General features: G+C 68.4%; 1 protein-coding gene across 2 annotated transcripts in view; it reads right to left on the reverse strand.

Moving 5' to 3' along the window:
* OLFM1 (olfactomedin 1) overlaps window positions 1-8378 on the reverse strand; it is a 30080-nt gene extending 21702 nt beyond the window's left edge. Inside the window, exon 1 of one of the 2 annotated variants that reach the window (XM_028522988.2) lies at window positions 7969-8378. In XM_028522988.2, coding sequence (XP_028378789.1) covers window positions 7969-8064 — 96 coding nt within the window. In that variant the 5' untranslated portion in view covers window positions 8065-8378. The remainder of the gene's footprint in view (window positions 1-7968) is intronic. The other variant, XM_028522996.2, reaches the window with a different exon arrangement.
* Window positions 8379-19787: the final 11409 nt, after the last annotated feature.

Genomic DNA, 19787 nt, shown 5'->3' on the forward strand with positions numbered 1-19787 from the left:
AAGCCTCGGGCGAGTCTAAGCGGATCCAGGAAGCTGCCCAGCGTCTCCAGATGCACGGCGTGGACCGTTGGAGCGGGACCTCCACCGGGACACGGGGCCCGAGGCGTCGGCCGGCACCGAGGGTGCCCGGGGAGGAGTCTAAATCCCGGCGCGCACAGGGCTGCCCTGGAAGCCGGGGCTCCTGTGTGCAGCTGCGCATGACCCCCATGGTCCCACGGGCAGCCACGGCGGCGCCCACACGCCCTCCCTGACCTGCATGCGCCCCTTGACCTCTCTAGCTGCTCCAGCGGGCACCACTGTCAACCACCCCCCACTCCACACGAGGCTCAGAAGGAGACGAGGCCTGTCCAGGGTCACGGGGTGAGCCGGCTGCCTGGACCCACCGTGTCCCATCCCGTCAGCCGCTGTGACACAATGCCACCCATGAGAAACAGCAGGCGGGTCTGCGGCCGCTCCGGAGGCCGGAAGGCCGAGAGGGAGGGGCCGCACAGTCACACCTCGGTGGGGACCTCTCCCCGGTTCCTTGTCCGCACTCGGTGGAAGGGGCGGGGGGGCTCCTGGAGCCCCCCTTACGAAGCTCCGATCCCCTTCAGGAGAACAGACACTCCCTAAGGCACCGCCTCCGATGGGGCCGCCATCGGGGGTTAGGATTCCAGCAGGTGGATCCGAGGGGCACACGGACCTTCACACCACGCAGGACATGGCCCCTGGGGAGTCTCCCGTGTCCCGGGCGGGGTGTGATCTGCCCGGCACCCACCAGACAAGTTTCTGCTAGAACGTCTTAGGGCCTCGTGGGACGGCCGGGCGTGCCCCACCCTGCGGGATCCTGGCTCAGGCGCACCCGCGGGACCGCCCAGTTTCCGTCCCCAGGGCAGCAGCCCCGCCCGCAGTTGGCCCCACACGGGCTCACCAGCACCAGTGCCGACGGGAGCGCCGGCCTCGCCGCCCGGGGGTTCCCGGCGCTCCAAAGGAGCGCCAGCGTCGCAGAGCAGGGGGAGCACCCACTGCCTGGGGACGGGCGCCCCACCACAGCTGTGAGACGCGCCCCAGTGTCCGCAGTCTGGACAGGAAACGGGTCCCGCCGGTGCCCCTGCTGCATGGCAGGTGACACCCCCCAAGGACGAGGTGTGGTGCCCTCTGGCTATTTGTAAATGCGCCACATTTCCCTCACACTGTTTGCCCACGGCGGGGGCGGCCGGGAGGGGGAGGGGGAGAGAAGGAAGGCGGGAGGACAGAGACGGAGAAAGACAGGGTGGGGGGGGAGCAGAAAGGCCGGGTGGGGAGGGGCACACACAGTGCCCTGCCCCCTGCCACCCTGGGCCCACCCTGGGCCTGCCCCGTCTCTGCTGGGGAAGACATCCCCGGAGCAGCAGAGGGAGGGGGACCCCTGTCCCGGCAGCCTCAGAGGACCCCCACAGTCTGCCCCACCCCTTGTCCCCTTCACTCCGCCCCCTCTGTGGCCGCAGGGTCTGCAGGGGGAGGGTTCCCGCGCCCTTCCTGTCAGAGGATTGTCCTCCTGGCTGTCGGCCGGCGCCTCACAGGGCCTCCCCACCGTCGTCGGGCTTGGCCGTGCGGCCCGACACTGTGGCCAGGGAGGCTGAGGGCACAGCTGCCAGGTCTGAGCGGCAGCCTCGGAGCTGCGAGCGCGGAGTGCGTGGGGCCGAGCAGGTGCTCAGGCCGGAGCTGGGTGGTGGCTCGGACTGCCCCTCCCCGCCCCCGGGCCCTCTGTCCCCCGGGACTGCTGTTCCGGAAAGTTCCACGCTGCTTTCACGGCTGCCGCCGCCTCCTCGGGCTGGCCCAGGTCCAGGCTGGGAGGCCGCAGGACCCTGTTCCCGTGGTTGCACGGAAGAAATGGGTCCCCTTCTGGGAAGCCCTGGGAAGGGCTCGGACAAGAGAACCAGCAGGCGCGTCACCCCCGGGCGGGTGGCCCCCCGGGGCCAGGAGCCCCGCCCGCGGCACCCGCTCTGCCTTCCAGGGCGGCAGGGCCCTGGCCCCCACGGGCAGAGACACGCACGGCCCGTTTTCCTCGAGTGAGCCGTCGACCTTTGCTCGAACAGCGGGCGCCGGGGTGAGTTGGAAGGGGCGTCGTCACACACACGAGCCCCCCGGGGTGAGCCTGGGGGCCCAGCCCAGTGCCTGAAGTAGAGGACTCCGGGGCCCCCGCTCTGCAGACGGGGCTCCTTCCCCTGGAGCTCACACTCCGCGGGCACGGCCACCTGACACCGACCAGGACCCCCGCCCGCCGAGCCGGACTCGGCCGCACAGACTCGGCTGCCGCCGCCACCCAAGGCTGCCGCCGCCTCGGGAGAAACCGCCTGGGTTGACATCCTGGGAGTTGCTCATCGAGTGACTCAATCGGTGACACTCACGGACGCCCTCGGCCCAGCTGCCACCGCGCCAACGGGACCCGGTGGGGGCCGCCGGCTGGGGGCGGGGGGCAGGGGGCGGGCACGGGGACTCGGCGTCCGAGCGCGCAGCTGGGGGCACATGGCCAGCTCCGTGCCTCCGAGTCAGACCCCCACCCTGGGGTGCCCGGTGAGTTGCCGATCCCGCTCATAAATACACCGCGGCTCCTCCTTCCCCCCGAGACGCCCGGAGCAGGGCTTGAAACCGCTGGGAGTCACTTTCTCCCCAGCAGCCCCCGGGAGGCCCCCCCCCACACACACTGGAGGAGGGTCTGCGTGAGGCTTGAGCTCGGAGGGGCCCTGGCGTGCCCCCCGAACCTGCCGGGGCGGGGGACGGCGCTGTGTTTGGTGAGCGCGTCCGAGGCAACGCTCTCGCCGGCCCAGCTGGAGGCGGACGAAGGCTGGTCAGTCCCCCGGACCCTTCAGCCGGGACCCTAGGTGACCCCCGCCGGCTGTGATGCCGCCGGACCTACACGGCCGAGCGCGGCCCGAGTTCCCGGGCCCAGGGCAGAGCGAGTGGCACCGGCGTCCTCGCCACGCTGCTGGAGAGTGGCGGCGCCGTCCCCCACCGTCACCGCGGCGGCCGGCACGAGACTGAGCCCGGGCGCAGAAGACGGGACAGACAGACGGCACCGGTGAGAGGGCCTCCCCCGGCCTGGGGGCCACGAGCCAAGCACAGCGGTGCCCCGGTCTTCTCGGCGCTGCGCCCCTCGGCAGGGCAGGGCCTCGTCCAAGGTCACCTCTCCTCAGCGGTGGGGAGGGCCTGGCACCTGCGGCCCCGCTGAACCCCCTCCCCGAGCCCTGCTGTTCCCCAGCTGACGCCAGGTTTCAAGGTCGGCGGCGGCGGGCCAGCATTGGGCCGCACGGCCGTATTGACGCAGCAACCTGCCCCCCCCACCAGTCCTGGCTCCCAGACCGCCGTGCACAGGTCGGTGTGGTCTGGCTGCCGGCGCCAGGCGCCTCCCTGTCACATTCTCGGTGACACCAAGCGGTTTTCCCCCCTTTCCACGGCTTGCTCTCAACAAGAACACAAACTCGGCATTACCGGGGCCGGACGGAGCTGGGACTGCGCTTGGGACTGTCACCTGCTTCCGGGCCACGGGACAGGGTGCTCGGCCGCAGGAAGCCTCGGCTGCCCGGTTTCTGGGGTGAGGGCTATGACACCGATGGTGGGGATGGCCACAGCGAGGCCCTGATTGAGCTCCGGGCGGGAGCTGGACGTGCGGCGACACCCAAAAAATCCCGACCTTGGCGCGTGTCCTCTGGATGTCAGGGGCCTGTCCCTCTGGGCGCCCCCTCCCCTGGCCGTTCCTGCCTCGGGGGGACCTCGTGGCCGCTGGGCTCAGGGTGTGACGAGGACCCACTGAGCATCAGCCCGGGACAGGGCGGCCGGGGATCTGGTTCCGTTTGGCGGGTGATTGGTTTTGTGTGACCGCGCCCAGCGCTGTGAGTGCTCATGACGGGCCCCGGGCTGTCGGGACGCGCAGCACCACCCCAGGCAGAGCACGGCCTCCCTCTCGTCCAGAGGGGCCCACGTCCGCGCAGCCAGGGGGGAAGTGCCGGCGGAGGCTGGCAGCGGCCCGGGGTCGGGGGCTTCTGGCCCGAGTGGGGTGCATTCGCGTGTCCGGGGCCAGCCCCCACCGCGGCAGAGCAAACCCAGAGTAAATTCCACGCATCCCAAACCGCCCGGCTCAGGGAAAGACCTCCTGCTCTCTGAACCCCGATGCCCACTGCGGCTCGCGTCCAGGGCCGGTGCGGCCCGGAAGCTGGGGCGGGCGGGCGGGCGGGCGGGCAGTGGGCGCTCACCCGGCAGGGGACAGACTGCAGTGTCTGTTCTCGTGACATTTGTCCAGGGGTGTGGGCCGGGGTCTTCCACGGCGGAAGGAGCCGAGCGTGAGGGTGGCGGGCACGGTGGGGCTCCCAGGGGCTCCTCGGTGTCCCCGCCCCATCTGCCCACCCCTCAGGGAGGCCGGGGTCGGGTCCCCTGTCCACCCAGGTGCCTGGGCCGGCAAACGGCGGATCACACCCGGCGGCTGAGCACGCAGCGGTCGCCCCGTGAGGCCTGAAGACCCGACGGGCACGGCGGGCGCTCACGGAGGCTGCATGCCCGTTTACAGCTGGGACCCCTCCCCCGGGCCCCCTCGCCCCCGCCCCCAGGTCGCCCGGGGGCTAGCAGCTCCTGAGCGGGGCCCTGTCTCCCTCCGGCACTGGTTTCCTCAGTGAAGCCCTCACCGCGTGCCCTGCCCCTGCCCTCCTGCCCTCCTGCCCTGGCGCACACCTCCCCCGCCCCCCCCCCCCGGCCTTCTCCGGCTCTGGAGGAGAATGCCTCACTCCTCGCTCCTCCCTCCCCTCGGGCCCCACTTGGTTCTGCTCTCTCGAGTCTCTCAAATAAACCCCCTGGCAGGGCCCCGGGTGCCAGACGGCACTGGGGCTCGGACCCCCGCGGCACCGCGCCCCAGGTGTGGCCAAGCTCCACCCGACCAGCTGGCGCCCAGGAGCCGGGCGTTGGGGGGGGGCGGCGGCGAGGGAGCGGCTGAAAGGGCAGGGCTGCGTCCACAGGAGGGGGCTCCCCGTCCCCGGGGCCGCCGAGTGCCGCCAGCCGGTTCCAGAGGTGGGAGCTCTGACTGAGAGGTCAAGAGCATTCCCAAGGTCATGGGACAGGGCCTGGTGGCCCTGTGGGGGGGAGAGGGAGGGCAGCTGGGCTCAAGGTCGTTGTCCCAGAGCTCCCCAGCCCTGTCAGGCCACCCCTTAGAGGGGCCTGCCTCTGTGCAGAGGAGTCTGGGGCGGGCGGGGGAGCGCAGGGACCCCCAGCGCCCCCCACCCCAGGACGGCGACACCAGCCCTCCCAGCCGGACCGGGAAGCTCCCTCCGAGCTCCTCCAGAAACAGGACATGCCAGCCCATCTACCGAAAATCACAGAGCAAGACCACGTCCGGCCTCTTTCCGTCTGAGGTCAGAGTTCGCCTGGGCCCACAGGCCTGGCACGCAGTAGGCCATCGATCAGTCATTGGCATTTGACGGAGGGGCGCACTGGCAGCGGCTGCCGGGAGAGCAGATGGCCGGCCATGTGCTCCGCCCCCTCCCCACCCCTGCCCGTCTGCCCGAACCCTCCCGGCGGCGTTTCCAGCCTGCAGGTGACACCCGTGTGTTTCAGCCTCGCTCCCCTTTCCACCGGGCTGATCCGTAATCAGGGCGGCCCTGGGACCTCGGGTCCCTTGGGAGGGCCCTGGAAGCGGGGTGCGGCTGTGGGAGCCGGTCCCCTAGAGCAGGCGAGGGAAAGGGTGCATGCGAGGCAGACGCCACACCGCCCGGCCCCCGGCCCCCCCTCCTCAAGCCCAGAGGTGCTGGGTCCCCTCCCCGAGGTGACGGGCATTGCCCTCGAGACACCCTGCCCGGGGCTCCCTCGGGTGGAGCCACTTTGGGACCCAGAAGGCAAGATCCTCAGGCATGTGTGTCCCCACCAGCTCCCTGGCGGAGCGCACGCCAGCCCCGCACCCACACGGCTCCCGGGCCCGAGGGCCACTGTTAAAGGGGAGAGGAGCTCCGTCCCACCCCAACTGGCAGCCTCCCCAGCGGGGAGGGTGCCGCCCAGCTCCCTGGAGCTGGCGGCCGAGGCAGCTGGCCTCTGACCCCCGTCTCGGCCTGGGAACGGCTGCAGAGATCTCAGACACAGAGCTTTGCTCTAACCGTCCCTGAGGCACCCTCAGGGACGACGGGCCTCCCAAGGAGGCTGCCCCCCAAAGGCAGAACCTCAGAGGTGGCCCAGGGCGCTGGGGCGGTCCTCGCAGGTGGCGGGTGCCCCCCCGGGCTGCCTGCGCTGAGGGACACGGCCCCCGGAGAGACCCTGCGGCTCAGCTTCAGCAAGAGGAACCTCCGGACGGGAGAGGCAGGTCCCTTCCCGGCCCAGGGAGCTGCCCAGGGTCCTGAAATGCTCGGGCAGCCGTGTGGGGGTGCAGGCACCCGTACTTGGGGGTGTGGTGGGGGCCGGCCGAGAGGTAGACAGCTGGCACCCTTCCCTTCGCGTGGACGGGCAAATACTCTCGCCACCGAGACAAAGCTTCCCACCGAAGTTGAACAAAAGTTTTCTGCGAGAACACGGGGCACCTTTAAAAAGACGCTAGGAGGGGGCCCCCCCGAGTTACGCCTTCCGGTCTGGGGATGTGAGCTCCGGGTGCCTGGAGGGCAGAGGGCCGTGGCGAAGGCCCGGGGGGGGGGGGGGTCCTCGGGTCCCTGCGGTGTGTGTGTGTGTGCGTGAGGCACCCGCCCGGGCGCGCCCTGCCCGGGGTGTGGACGCACGTGCACCTGGCCTGGCCGACCACAGCACACAGCCCGCCCCTCGGCCCAGAGCCTTGTCTGCCTCTCACGCCAGCCTGAGGCTCCCCGGGGACCCAGCCGACGGGCCGGGGCCTCTGAGGGGTCGAGGGACGAGAACACAGCCCTCTGGGCCGGTGGCCGGGGCCGCCCCTCCCGGGGAAGAGACGGGGAGCAGCTCGGGCTTCAGGAAAACCAGGGGAGCTTGTTCCAGAGCCTTCTCTCCCGCGAGCCACCTCTAACCTTCTCTTCTGTCTTTTGTTTCCTCTTTTGTTCTGACAGGGAGGGAGGCGGGGGGAGGGAGGGCAGGGGCCGCCGGAGGGGGGGGCTCGGGGCGACGGTGCTGATGCCCACCGCCTGCCGCTCCAGAGGGCCGGTGTCCCGGCTCCCGGCATGGCACCGTGGCACCATCCAAAGGGCATTTTAATGTCACCGGCGAGCAGCCTGGCTCCCGAGGCGAGCAGGCTCTTCCCAGCGCCCTGGTGCCGGAGCGGCACGGCCGGCCGGCGCTCCCACACGGCCCGGCCCCGCCGGCCCGAGATGCATTTTTAAAATGGAGAGCACCCAGCCGGAGACAGGCTCTCTGCTGGCACGCTGCTCGGGGGGCGGCGAGCCCACGCGAAATGCCCAGCTGTCCCCCACGCGCTCACGGCAGCTTGCTGCTCACACTCCACCGGAGCGCATGGCCGCCACCCCCAAGCCCTGCGCGCCGAGCCCCCCCCCCCACCCCCGGGCACCCCAGCCCAGCATGCCATCTGCCTTTCCCCGTCTGGTCCTGGAGGCACGAGCCCCAGCGTCCCTCAGCTTCAGGAGCCCCAAGGGCAGCCCTGCAGCCAGAGGCAGGGCTGCTCCGGAGGAGTGGGGTGCGGGGTGCGGGCTGGGAGTTAGGGCAGAGCCACCTCTGAAAACGCCAGGGGCTCGGACGCGCCGCTCTGCCTCGCCCCAGAAACAATAGCAGCCAAAGGACCCCTCACACGGGTCTCCGAACTTCTCAGCGGGAAGTGGGGCCCCCTGCGCATCCCGGCCGGGCAGGGGCGGGGGCTGGGGGTCCTGGGAAGCTCGGAGGCACCAGTCCGGACCAGTGTGCACCCCTCCCTCCACCCCAAGCTCGGCCGCTCTGACGTCCGCCCCAGCCGCGGGGCTCCGCGCCCGCTGCGCGGAGCTGAGCTGCTCCCCGACTTCGCTGGGCTCCCCGGGGACCGGGCGGGCGCCTCTCGCGCGCCGAGAGGAAAATGGCGTTGGATGCACGTACTTGAGTGAGTTCGGTGCCCATCAGGATGAGGAAGAGGAGGCTCAGGAGCTTCCGGGCTGGTTGCATGTCTCGCTGCCACCTCCAACGTCCTGGCATGCAGGAGCCTGGTGCTCGCCGGCGGCGGCGGGTGCGCGGACGCGGACGCGCTCTCGGCTCGGCTGGCTCCGCGGCGGCGCCTGGCCTTGTCCCCGCGCCCTCAGCACCCGGAGCCGGCGGCGCGCGGGTTCTGCTGCGCGGAGCGTCCGCTCTGCATATTGATCGGTCCCCGCTCCACGGTCTCGGGCGGGGCGGGCCGGCGGGCGGGGCGGTGGCGGCTCCGGCCCCTCCTCCAGCGGCTCCCGGCGCCCGGCTCGGAGGCGCGGCCCAGCGGCGGTGCCAAAAGTTTGCCGGGTAGGGGCGGGGGCGGGTGGCGCAGAGGGACCCGCGCGCCACGCTCGCGCGCGGGAGCGGGGAGGGCGGCGGCCGCCGGCGGGGAAGCAGGCTGGGACAGGATGTGACATCAAAAAGGCGGGGGAATTTAACGCGGAAAGAAAGTCCATCCTGAGGGGCCACAGCTGGGGGGGGGGGGGGGGGGGTGCTTGGGTCCTGGGATTTGGGATCAGGATTTGACGGGGGCCAGCACCTTCCAGAGGCAGGGCGCCAGGGGCCAGGGAGCAGCGGGGTGCTGGCCCGAGAAGAAAGGGGTGGTGTCTCCAGGGGGTGGGGACAGAAGGCAGACCTGCTGCCAGAGGTCGCCCCTCACGGGGACACCCAGCGTCTGCCCCCCCCCCCCCCGCAGGAGGCTCCCCGGGCTGAGGTGGCACCTGGACGCTGAGGGGCAGGGCAGGGCCGGAGCCTCTGTGCCGCCCTCCTGGGGTGGGAACGGCCCTGCGAACGGGGGCTTCTGTTCGCTCAGGGCGAGCGTGGGGCGCACAGGCACGGGCAGGACCCGGGGGGTCTGCTTTGGGTGGTGCGCCCGAGCGTGCGGAGGAAGCGGAGGGCACAGCTCCGCCTCCCCAGGCAGCCTTGCCTGCAGCCGGGACCTGGGACGGGAGCGCGCCAGCCAGCGTGGGCTTCCGGATTCCCTGAGCAGCGCCACCCCCTGGGCCCTGGGCCCTGGGCCTGGGGGTTGGCCACGCCCCCCACCCCCTGCGGAGACAGCCTCCCTCCCTTCCTCCCTTCCTCCCTGCCCACGGCACCCTTCCGTCCTCCCCAGTGCGCCCTGGGCCCGCAGTTTCCGTTTCAGTGCGTTCTCATGGGGGAGAAACCCCCGACCACCTTTATTTTCCGGGACGACGAGGTGGCGACAGCTGCTGAGCCCCACCTCTGTCGTCTCTGTTTCCTGTCTGGCCTCGGGACAGTCGACTCTGTGAGGGACACAGCTGACAGCCAGAGACAGACTCCGAAGGCCGCGCTGGAGGGGCGGGGCGTCTCAGGCGGGGAAGGGGGCCTGTGGGGCGGGGGAGGGGCTGGCACGGCCCCCGGGGAGGTCCAGAGCGGTGAAGACACGAGGGCCCCTCCTGCCTGTCACCCTGCCACCCAGCACAGGGCAAGGCCCTGTGGACATCTGGGAAGGACCTGAGTGCAGGCGCCTTGGGAACGCAGGTGACGGGGTTCAGGAAGGGGGCTGCCCTGGGGACGCTGTTCTCGGAGCCCTGAGGCCACGGCCCCATGCAGCCTGCAGGCCCTGGGAGCCCGGGGCGGGCTGGACTTCCCTGGGGGGCCGGCTCCCCACCCCCTCCCCCACCGGCCGTTCCTCGTGGGGCGCCTCGGGCAGGTGGGCCCTGCGACCCTGAGGCGAGAGCGTCGGGAAACGGGAAAGACGGGATGCTCGGCCCCACGTCTCTCGGGCCTCTTGCGGCTCCATCGCCCCAGGGCTGTCTGGGCGGGGGACCGGAGCCTCTGGGCGGCCGCAGGGTCGGGGAGAGCCCTGCGCGGGGGGCGGTGCACACGCTCTTTCACCCCGTCGGGGGTTGGGCGTGGTCCTGTCTGCACTCGCTCCCGCGACGGCCACCCCTGGTCAGTGGTCCTCGGTGGCCCGGGGTCTTTGCCTCCGGTCACCCCTTCGGGTGGTCTGAAGCCCAGGCACCAGGCGGCCGCAGCCAGGGACACGGCCACCCCTCCCCGCTGACCTGTGTAGAGCCGTGTCCTTCTCAGCTGCCGCCCTCCCACCCGGGGGGCCACGGCGGGTCTCAGAGTGCGGGCACATGGAGGTGGGCGCTGGCCGGGGTTCGAGGGGCAGCCTCTTGGGCGGGCCGGCCCCTGGCCCTGCACGCCCGCCCCGGGCCCTGCGTGGTTCCAGGACGTGGCCCAGTGGGTGGGCGGCCGCAGGACGCTGCTCTGCTCGCCGGCTGGCCCCCTCGCACCCCCTCCCCTGCTGTCCCCCATGGGGCCCTCGGGCCCGAGCCCGGGAAGGAGCCCACTTCCCGCTGCGCCCCGGGAAGCCGGCAATCGATGGGCTTCGTGCTCCTTTAAGACAAGCCTCCTTCCCCGCCAGCTTGTTACAATGTGACAGAGTTGTTGCCAAGGCAACGGCACCAACTCTCCTCTCTCTCTCTCTCTCTCTGCAAATTTCCTAGCAAACGGGGCCAAACCCGTGAGAGGTGTCCTGGGTGTGCTGGCAGTGGCAGGCTGCCCGACCTCACCTTCCTCCAGGCACCAAGCCGGCGACCCACAGAGTCCCCACGGGCCTGGCCCTTCCTTCCCAGCCTCTCCCTGGCCCCGTGGTCCTCGTGAGCTGAGAACCTACTGTGTGACACGTGGGACCAGACAGAGAGCCTCCCCCTCGGGGCCACAGGCACCGGCCGGGCGATGGGGACGCAGGGCTGCCTTTCTGCGGCCCTGGGGCCCCGTGGGCCCTCGGGTGGGGGTCCAACCCCCTCGGGGTCCTTCCCGCACAGCCTCTCTGTGGGCTGAGGTCCTGGTCCCTGTCCCCGGCCGGCTGCCTCCCCTCCCCCGTGGCAGCCTGGGTCTCCCCGCACCGCCCTGGGGTCCCACTGCGTTGTCTCCTTCCTCGCTCGGACACCTACTGTCCGGTCCTACCGGAACGGATACCTGTTCCGGAAGGAACAGGCGTTCATCGCTTTAGTTTTCCTCTCTCCCTTTTCAGAGCCCCCCCCATCCCCCAAGGCAAAGCAGACGCCCCTGTGTGAGACCCAACTTGTGTCCCGTGTCTGCTGGGGCCACGGGCCCCAAGCTGGGGGGTGTCCACCTGCAGACGGGTGCTCCCTCCTGGTTCGGGGGGCTGGAGGCTGGCCCCACCCCCCGAGGCTCCCGGGAGGGTCCCGCCTGCCTGCCTGCCTCAGTCCCCCGTGGCCGCCAGCATCCCTCGGCTGGTGGCCACACCCCTGGCGCGTTCACACCGCCCGTCTGTGGGCCATCCCTCTGTCCAGATCCCCACCTCGATTGCGCTGGCCTCGACCTCCTTTCCACGGAAGGTGAGGTCCGTGGGGCCGGGTTTCAGACGGGGACGGCGTTCGGAGAGAGAGCGGCTCTTCCAGCCTCCGGCAGGTGTAGAAGCTCGGCCAGCAAATGAGAGAACCAGGCAAATATTGATTGTGGGGAGAGCTGTGAGCCAAGAAGTGGGGTGCCAGGGCTGGAGGCTCACTGACAGTGCCCACAGAGGCCCGGCAGCGGGGGCGAGCCGGGGCAGAGAGAGGCAGAGGGCTGGGGATCGGGGGGCAGACAGCGGGGCCCAGGGCCTTGCCAGCCTCATAAGACCTTCGATGTTGTTCCCAGGGACAGGCGGCCGGCAGGGTGGGAGGAGGGGGGCCGTGGGGTGTGATTTGCACCAGGGGGAGCTCTGTGTCTTTGTCTCCCGTGGGGCGGGAGTGGGGGCGTCATCGGGTGGGACCTGGGAGGCTGCCGACAGAGCCCCGAGGGTGACCGCAGCGCTGGACGGGGCAGGGGAGCCTGCAGTGCCGTGTCCCGAGAGAGAGTGTGGGGACGGGATGTGATGGCCTCTTGTGGGCCCAGTGACGGTCTAGGAGCCTTGGTTTGGGGCTCTGGGTGGGCGCTGGCTCCCGGTGAAGAGGAGAAGCAGGCTTAGGGGGAGTCAGTGGGCTCGGGGAGGGGTGTCGTGGGTGCGAGGAACCTGAGGGGAAGACACCAAGAGCAGTGGCGCCGAGGAGCAGGCGGCGGGAGCCTCCTGCAGCTGTCCGGGGCTGGCCAGCGGGGGTGGGGGTGGGGGATGGGCTGCACTGGCGTGTGAGGCCAGGGCGCCATCCACGGCTGCTCTGGAAGGGTCCCAGCTCGGTGCCCCCGAGTCTGGCCTGAGAGTCGCCCCGGAGCCTGCGGCTGGTCCCCTTGGGGGTCCCCAGATGCCTGCTTTCACTCTAGCATGAGATCATGCTGATGTCAGGTCAGCTTTGACCCTGCGTCCCCTCCCCGGGCTGGGGGCCGGCCTCTGTCTGGCTCCCGCCCTTGGAGAGGAGAGCCGCCCAGCGGACCGGCCCCAGCACCCACGCTGAGCTCCCCGCAGCTGGCATCTGTCCCTGCCGTTGCTTCAGGCTGTAGACGAGGGACCAGAGGCAGCCGTGAGGGGTGTCACTGGCTCAGGGCTTCGGGGCCTGATGTGGAAGAGGCTGCCCGGACCTGGGCCCTCAGGGCTCCCCACGGCCCACGGCCCTCCCAGCACGCCCCACCTCGGAAGGGACCCCGCCCAGCCCTGACTGTCCACCCTTGGAGACCTCCCAGAGGCCGGACCCTGCCCCCCGTTCGTCCCCGGGGGGCCATCGAGAACAAACAGGCAGGAATGCGTCGCTGGTTTAGCAAAACAGGCGACATGGGAAGACGCGCCCCTTTTGTGGTCTCTCAGGCTTGCGCTTTGTCAGCGGCAAGAACGAAACTGGAGGCAGGCCGGAGCTCTGTAGCGGGCCTGCGGCTTAGGGAACATCGCCGGGGACCTTCCCGGCCACCCCCGGCTCTGGGGGGCTGGGGAGAGTGACAAGCGGGGGCCAGGCCTGTGAGCTCTGTCCCCAAAGTCCCCACTTGGGCAAAGACACTTGGGGCCGCAGCGGTGGGACGGAGCACCTTCGGGGGCTCGGAGACCTGAGTCCGGCCCGGCGGGTCCCCTGCAGCGTCCGGGCCCGAGTGAAGGGTCGCATGCACACGGCGTCGCGTGTCCTGGTGTTTGCTCGGTGGCCACAGTTTTGGAGGAAGTGCGGGAGGGGCCGGCACAGCCGGGGCCCAAAGATGCCTCCGCTGGTTGTCACGCCCGCGGCCACAGCACAGGCCGCTGTCCCTCCCGCCGGTGGACTGGTTTGCTCCTGCTCGGCTCTGTGTGCCTGCCCACAGGTCTGTGTTATCCCTGCTCCGTCCCCGCAGCCCCCGGGACCCAGGGCCCAGGAGCGGCGAGAGCGGGGTGCCGGTCCCGCTCTCGAGCTGAGGGGGACAGCAGTCACCCCGAGAATGTCCGAGCCGGTGATAGCCGTGCCGTTCTAGCCTCCTTCGCCGAGAGTGTTACTACTGTCACCGGATGTTCAGCTCCGTCAAATGCTCCTCTCTGTGTCTGTCCCAATGCTCCCGTGGGCTTTCTCCTCCGCTCTGTTGCCGCGGTGCAATCACAGAGCCAACCCTCGGAGGTTGTACCACCCTCGCTTCCTGACGCAGACCCCGCCCCTGCGGCCATCACGCCTTGTCCCCGTGGGCGCTGCTGGCCCCCAGGGCGGGGACACTTTGCCTGCGATCGCGAGGAACGCGGGTTTGTCCTGGCGGGTCTTCCGCACGAGGCCCAGGCCGGCTTTGGCGTGGGGGTTGCGCCGGCCGCGTACAGCCGGTCGAGAACCTTCCCTTCTGTTCCCTGTAGCCTGACGGGGCTTGTGTGGCGGTGACGATGCCGCCTCTCCGAGCGTTTGGGAGAATTCCCCCGTGGGGCCCTCTGGGCCGGGGTTTGTTATTTGGTTTTTGGTGGAAAGGATGGATTGCTTTTAATTAAAAAACACATTTAAAAAAATACCTATAGAGACATTTGGATTTTCTCTTTTGTCTGGTGTAAGTCTGGGTAGGTGGCATTTTTCAAGGAATTTGCCCTTTTCAACCGGAGTCGTCAGATTTGTTAGCATGACGTTAGTACATTTTTAATGTTCTTGAATTTATTGGCACAGAGTTGCTCGTAATGGTTTCTCATCTTTTTAAGATCTGAAATAACCACCCTGTTTCTTTCCTGGGATTAATGATTTGTTTTTCTCATTTTCTTTTGTGGCCGGTCTAGTTAGGGTTACCTCCGCTGTGTGGCCTTTCCAAAGAATCAGCTTTCAATTTTGTTAATTTCCTCTTCTTCTGTTGGTTTCCTGTTTCTTTGGCTTCTTTATTTAAAAAAAAAACACATTTTATTTATTTATTCTTAGAGAAGGGAAGGGAAGGAGAAAAAGAGGGAGAGAAGCATTGATGTGTGGCTGCCTCTTGTGCACCCCCTGCTGGGGACCTGGCCCACAACCCAGGCAGGTGCCCTGACTGGGATTTGAACCGGTGACCCTTTGGTTCGCAGGCTGGTGCTCAATCCGCTGAGCCACACCAGCCAGGGCTCTTCCTTTATTTTCAGCCTTTTCTCCCTTCTGCTTACTCCGGTGGCTCCTGCTCTCCCCAGTCTGGAGGCAGAGCCGCGGGCTGTTGATTTGACGCCCTCCTCGTTTCTCATACAAGCTGTTGAGAGCGACACGTTCCCCCGCGGACGCCGCCTCGGCCACGGCCCCTCAGCTGTCGCGCGGCGCGTTTCGCTGCCGTTCGGCCTGAAGTGCTGCCCGATTCCCCCGTGGCTCCTTCCGTGGGCACTGACTGTGTCCGTGCCACTGACCTCCGCTGGGGATTTCCTAGATATATCTGATCGCTCTTGATTTCTTTTTTAAGATTTTACTTATTTATTTTTTTTAGAGAGGGAAGGGGGGGAGAGAGAGAGAAACATCAATGTGCGGTTGCTGGGGGTCATGGCCTGCAACCCAGGCATGTGCCCTGACTGGGAATCGAACCTGCGACACTTTGGTTCGCAGCCCGTGCTCAATCCACTGAGCTACGCCAGCCAGGGCCCCCACTCTTGATTTCTAATTAGCTTCCATGGTGGTGGACAGGGAACAACAATTCTTTTACCGTTTTGTTTTACTTATCTTTATACTTGCCTGAGGACATGCCTATTGATCTGAGAGAGGGGGAGGGAGGGAGAGAGAGAGAGAGGGAGAGAGAAACATCGATCTGCTGCCTCCCTACGTTCCCCCCAGCTGGGGACCAAACCCACAATCTAGGTCTGCGCCCTGACCGGGACTCGAACCCACGACATTTCTGTTTAGGCAGCGATGCTCCAACCCTCTGAGCCACACCGGCCAGGGCCAGCAACTCCGGGGCTCCAGCCGGGTGCTGTCAGGTGTGTCCAGGCGATGGGTGGTGTCCTTCAGGGCTGCCCTTTCTACGCCCTTCCCCTCGCTCCGCTGTCCCCTGCCCGCCGGGAGCGGGGTGTGCGACCGTTTCACCGCGCCGGTGAGACTGTTCTCCGTGCTGCTGCTGTTCTGGGGCGGCCGCCTGGTGCCGCCTGAGGCTCCGGGATCAGGTGCGGGTTCGCTGAGGACGGTGGTGTCTTCCCGACAAACCCTTTCCTCCTTGTGAAACGCCCGTCCTCGCCCCTGCAGCTCCCCTCGCCTCGGCGGCGTCTGTTCCGCCCACCGTGAACCCCCTGGGCCTCTGTCCTCACCGTGGGCGCGCCGCTCCTGTTCCTCCCTTCATGCCTCCCAGCCTGCTTCTGGCTTTACGTTGAAAGTGCTTCTCTTGCACCCAGGTCTGCGCTGGGTCTTGCTTTTTTTAAAAAAAAAAATCTTTTCTGAGAAGCCCTGCCTTTTCATTGGGGTGCTTATTCCATTAACATTTAGGGGTGTTGCTTGATGTTTGTTTTTGTTTGATGTTCCTTTTTTCCTTTGTTTTGGGCCATTTGACTGTTTTTTAAAAATGATTCCATTATCATGAGCCTCTTAACTTGTACGCTATACATCTTCGCACTGGATTTTCGCGATCACTCGGGGTTTACGGTGCGCATTCCCGAATGGGTCCCCGGTGACCGAGGGTTAACACCGTATCCTTCCGCCCACAGCCGCGGCCCCACCGCGCCCCCACCGCGCCCCCGCCCGGTGCTGGAGCTGAGCTGTCCGGCACGCTGCCTCGCACGCGTTAGGGACCCCAAGGCCGTGCCCGCTTTTGCTTTTAGCCAAGCGTCTCTGTTTTAAAGACGTGAAGGGGAAACAGTCATTCCCTATCCACCTATTCGCCCATTGCTTCCCACCGCAGGCCCCCGTTCCCGCCCAGCGTCCTCCCGGCTGCCCGAGGGCGCCCCGCCGCGGTCCTGCTCTGCTGCGGGACCCCGGGGAAAGCTCGCGCGCCGTCCCAGAAGTCAGTGACGCGTCTCCTTCTCCGCCGTCCCAGGCTCCGCCCGCTGCTCTGTTCGGGCGGAGTCCGGGGGGGAGGGCGCTTTCGTCCCCTCTCCGCGCACCGAGGCCGCCGGCCTTCGCACAGCCGTCTGCTTCCTCCGGGCTTTCTCGCCTTCTCCGCGGCGAGCGAGCTGCAGCGTTCTAGATTCACGTTCCCCGATGGCTGGTCTGCGACCTCCGGTCTGCGCGCCGAGCGCGTCTGGCGCGTGGTAACTGGGTGTTTGCTGGTTCGGGTCTAAACTTTCCGTTTGGATACTGTTACATTTTCTGTTTCTCTGCTTCCCACCCCCCGCCCCCGCCCACTCATGTGAAGGCGGTTCCCCTTCCTCCTGAGCCGACTTCCAAAGGCCATGCTGGTTTTATGTGACTCCCCCGCCGGGTCCCTCGCCGGGCCTTTTCCTCGTTGTGATCCTGCCCCTCTTTCCCGACTCCCCGTGGTTGAGCCCCACCGGAGACTGTCGCTGCGTAGGGGTGAGACTCTCACCCTACGGTGTCCGTCCGCAGGGTGGGCGCTTGACCCGGAGGTGAACATAGTTAGGTGCCACCTGCGTCCCGCCCGCGATGAGGACCCAGACCCCCGCCCCGCCTGCTTCTCTTCAGCCCCACGCACGGGAGCTCTGGAGCCCAGCCAGAGTCCCAGGCCGCCCCGGGGTTCGCACCGAATGCGGGTCCCCTCCTGCGGTTCCTCCGGCCGGAAGCCTGGCGGGATTTGCGCTCAGCCTGGCCCCCTGGGCACAGACTCACCCGCTCCCCGGAGCCTCGGCGCATTCTCCTTTGTCCTGGCCTGGCATCCGGAGTTGTCTTCTGCGGGAGGATCTGTGTGCAGGTTTTTCTGCGCTGGAGGTGAGGGGGCCCCCGGGAAGCCAGTTGTCCCCAAGTCCTTTACCGCCTGCGGGGCAGGGAGCCCACGCAGCCAGCCCTGCGCATCCTGCAGAGCCGCGCCTGCGCGGCCCACTGGTCCGGCCTAAGCCCCGCCCCCGGCGTTGCCCCGCCCCCGGCGTCCTCCAAGGGCCCGCCCACGCAGCCCCGCGGTGCCGTGTGGGTTCTGTCCGCGCGCTCCTTTCGCAGCTGGTGGAGCTCCCTGAGTTCGTTTCGGGTCTCCCACAGAACCACAGACAACAGGGGCACCGGATGCTCCGCACCGGCGGGCCGAGGCCTCGCGCCCTGGCGGGATACACCAGCCTTCCCTGCCGCCCCTTCCGTGCGGCCCTTTAAGTGCCACCCACAAAACTGTCACGCACACTCTCATCTTGACAAAAGTCTCCTCGACGCTTCTCCGGCACCCTCTTGCCCCCTGGTGTCTGGGCCCGTGTCAGGGCTGGGGCTTTGTTTGCGGTGGCTCCGAGCCCCGGGGGCCAGGCCCTGCCTGGGGGACTGTCCTGCGGGTAAGTCACCCAGCCTCGGCAGTGGGACGTCGGCAACCCCCTCTGATCACGGACCTGCGTTCTATCTGGGCTCAGGAGGGGGGAGGGGCGGTGTCAGCCGTAGCCGCTCATCCAGCACACACCTGGCCTTCGACCCTAGCCATTGGCAGGGACCACAGCTGGGCTGTCGGCCGGGGCACCTGCCCGTGGCCTGTCCCCGCTGCTGCTTGGCGGCCTCCGGAGTGGCGCTGAGTGCCAAGGGCGGCCTTCCAATGGGAGGACGTGACCTGGCTCGCTTCCCCCGCCCTCCACTGGGTGGGACAGCAGGAAGTCGGCCCAGGTTCACGGACGGGGGACCTGGGCCAGGCCACGAGGTGAGAATGGGCTGTTGTCACAAAGGAGAGGGTCTGGGAGGTGGGGTACACCAGGGCGGCCGAGTCTGGTGACTCTGCCACCGGGGGCAGCTCGTGAGTGACCGGGCGGTCATGACTGCCGTGAATAGGCAGCCACTGTGCCTCCGGCTTCCAAGGGCTGGGACGGCGCTGCCCCGACCGGTCCGGCCGTCAGACACCTGTGCTGTCGCAGCTCTGTGCTGGGCGCCCGGCCAGCCTCCTGGTCCCCGGCGGGCAGTGATGCTGCTGTTTTACGGGAGACGACGCGGTGAGCGGGCACCGGCGGCTGCCGAAGGGCCCTGTGGGCGTCAGCGTGTTTGGTCCTGTGGCTGCCAGTCGCCCGCGAGACATGGGTTCCGGGGGGGGGGACGACCCCGAAAATCGTGCTGCGGATGGACAGCGCCTCCCAGGCCCTTGGAGTCACTCCCCCTCTCCCCTACCTCCCCCGCCTCCGTTCTCCTCCCGGTCCTAGCTCTTGGGTCCCTGGGGAGGGGTGGGAGTGGGGGTCTGATGACCCTGAACACACAGCCCAGTGGCCCAGCAGGAGCTGCGAGAAGGACTGTCATGACACTGGGTCGTCTGAAGGTCGTGACCTGAGGCAAGAGGGTTCAGAGCAGGCGGGCCGAGGGCCGGTGGGAAGGCGGAACGGGGTCCAGGTGGGAGGGGGCTCACTCAGCTGGAAACGCCTGGGTGACTTCCCTCAGCTCTGCGTGCGGCCTCACACTAGAAGGATCCACAGTCTCTCCAGGCTCAAATCCGCCCGACCCTCCGGGTCGCCCCGGGAGTAGCCTCCCTCCCCCACGGGTATGCAGACACTGCTCTTGGCCTTGTTCACGGCGTCCACGAGCTGGGGGCCAAGGTCCACACGCAGAACCTGACCCCGGCCCCCCTGCCCGGGCGCGTGGGAGGGGCGCCTTCCCCTGCAGACCCGCGGCCCCATGACGGGTCCCGCCCTGTCGCCTCCTGCTGTGCCGGGGAGGGCGCCTGTGTCTGGTCACAGCGAGTTTTCCCCCAGTTCCCTGGCCTTCCCGTGACCCAGAGATCGGGGCGTGGGCGACGGTGGGGCAGGTGCGGGCGAGCGGCCAGCCGGTGCCCACGGTGTCTGTTTCCCGTGACAGGTGCGATGCGGAAGGGAGGTTTCGGGGTCAGACCGATTGATTTCATTCCTGGACATGGGGGTGTCGGTGGGAGGGGAGTGTGAGCACGGCCCCCACCCCGATACCGGCAAGTCCACTGACCGGAGCCAGATCCGGGGTTCCCACCTCGGGGACGGCCCAGTCTCCCTCCGCCAACGCCGCCGCCCGCGGGCTTCTCGACGTGCGCCTCCCGGCCCCGGAGGGAGTCCATCTCCGGGGAGTGGTGATGGATTTAGATAATAGAGTGTTTTGTCACCGAGGCGGAGTATTGATCGAACAGCTCGATTCTCCCAGCGCGGGCAGGTCACTCCGTCCCCATTTGCTGCAACACGGAGCAGCGGTTCTCCCAGCGACGGCCCCCCGCGGGCCCGCCGGCCTCTGCTGCCCTCGCCCGCAGCGCCTTCCTGCCCCGGCTGCCCGCCGCCCGCCCGCCCGCCCGCAGAGGTGCGGGGGGCCATTCACTTTCTGTCCCGACAAGCAGGTCCGTGGACCCCCCGCCCCGCCCCGGCAGCCACCTCAGGGAGGGCGGAGGGAGCCGGGAGG

Source organism: Phyllostomus discolor, chromosome 3 (genome assembly GCF_004126475.2).
Source record: "Phyllostomus discolor isolate MPI-MPIP mPhyDis1 chromosome 3, mPhyDis1.pri.v3, whole genome shotgun sequence".
Taxonomy (NCBI): domain Eukaryota; kingdom Metazoa; phylum Chordata; class Mammalia; order Chiroptera; family Phyllostomidae; genus Phyllostomus; species Phyllostomus discolor.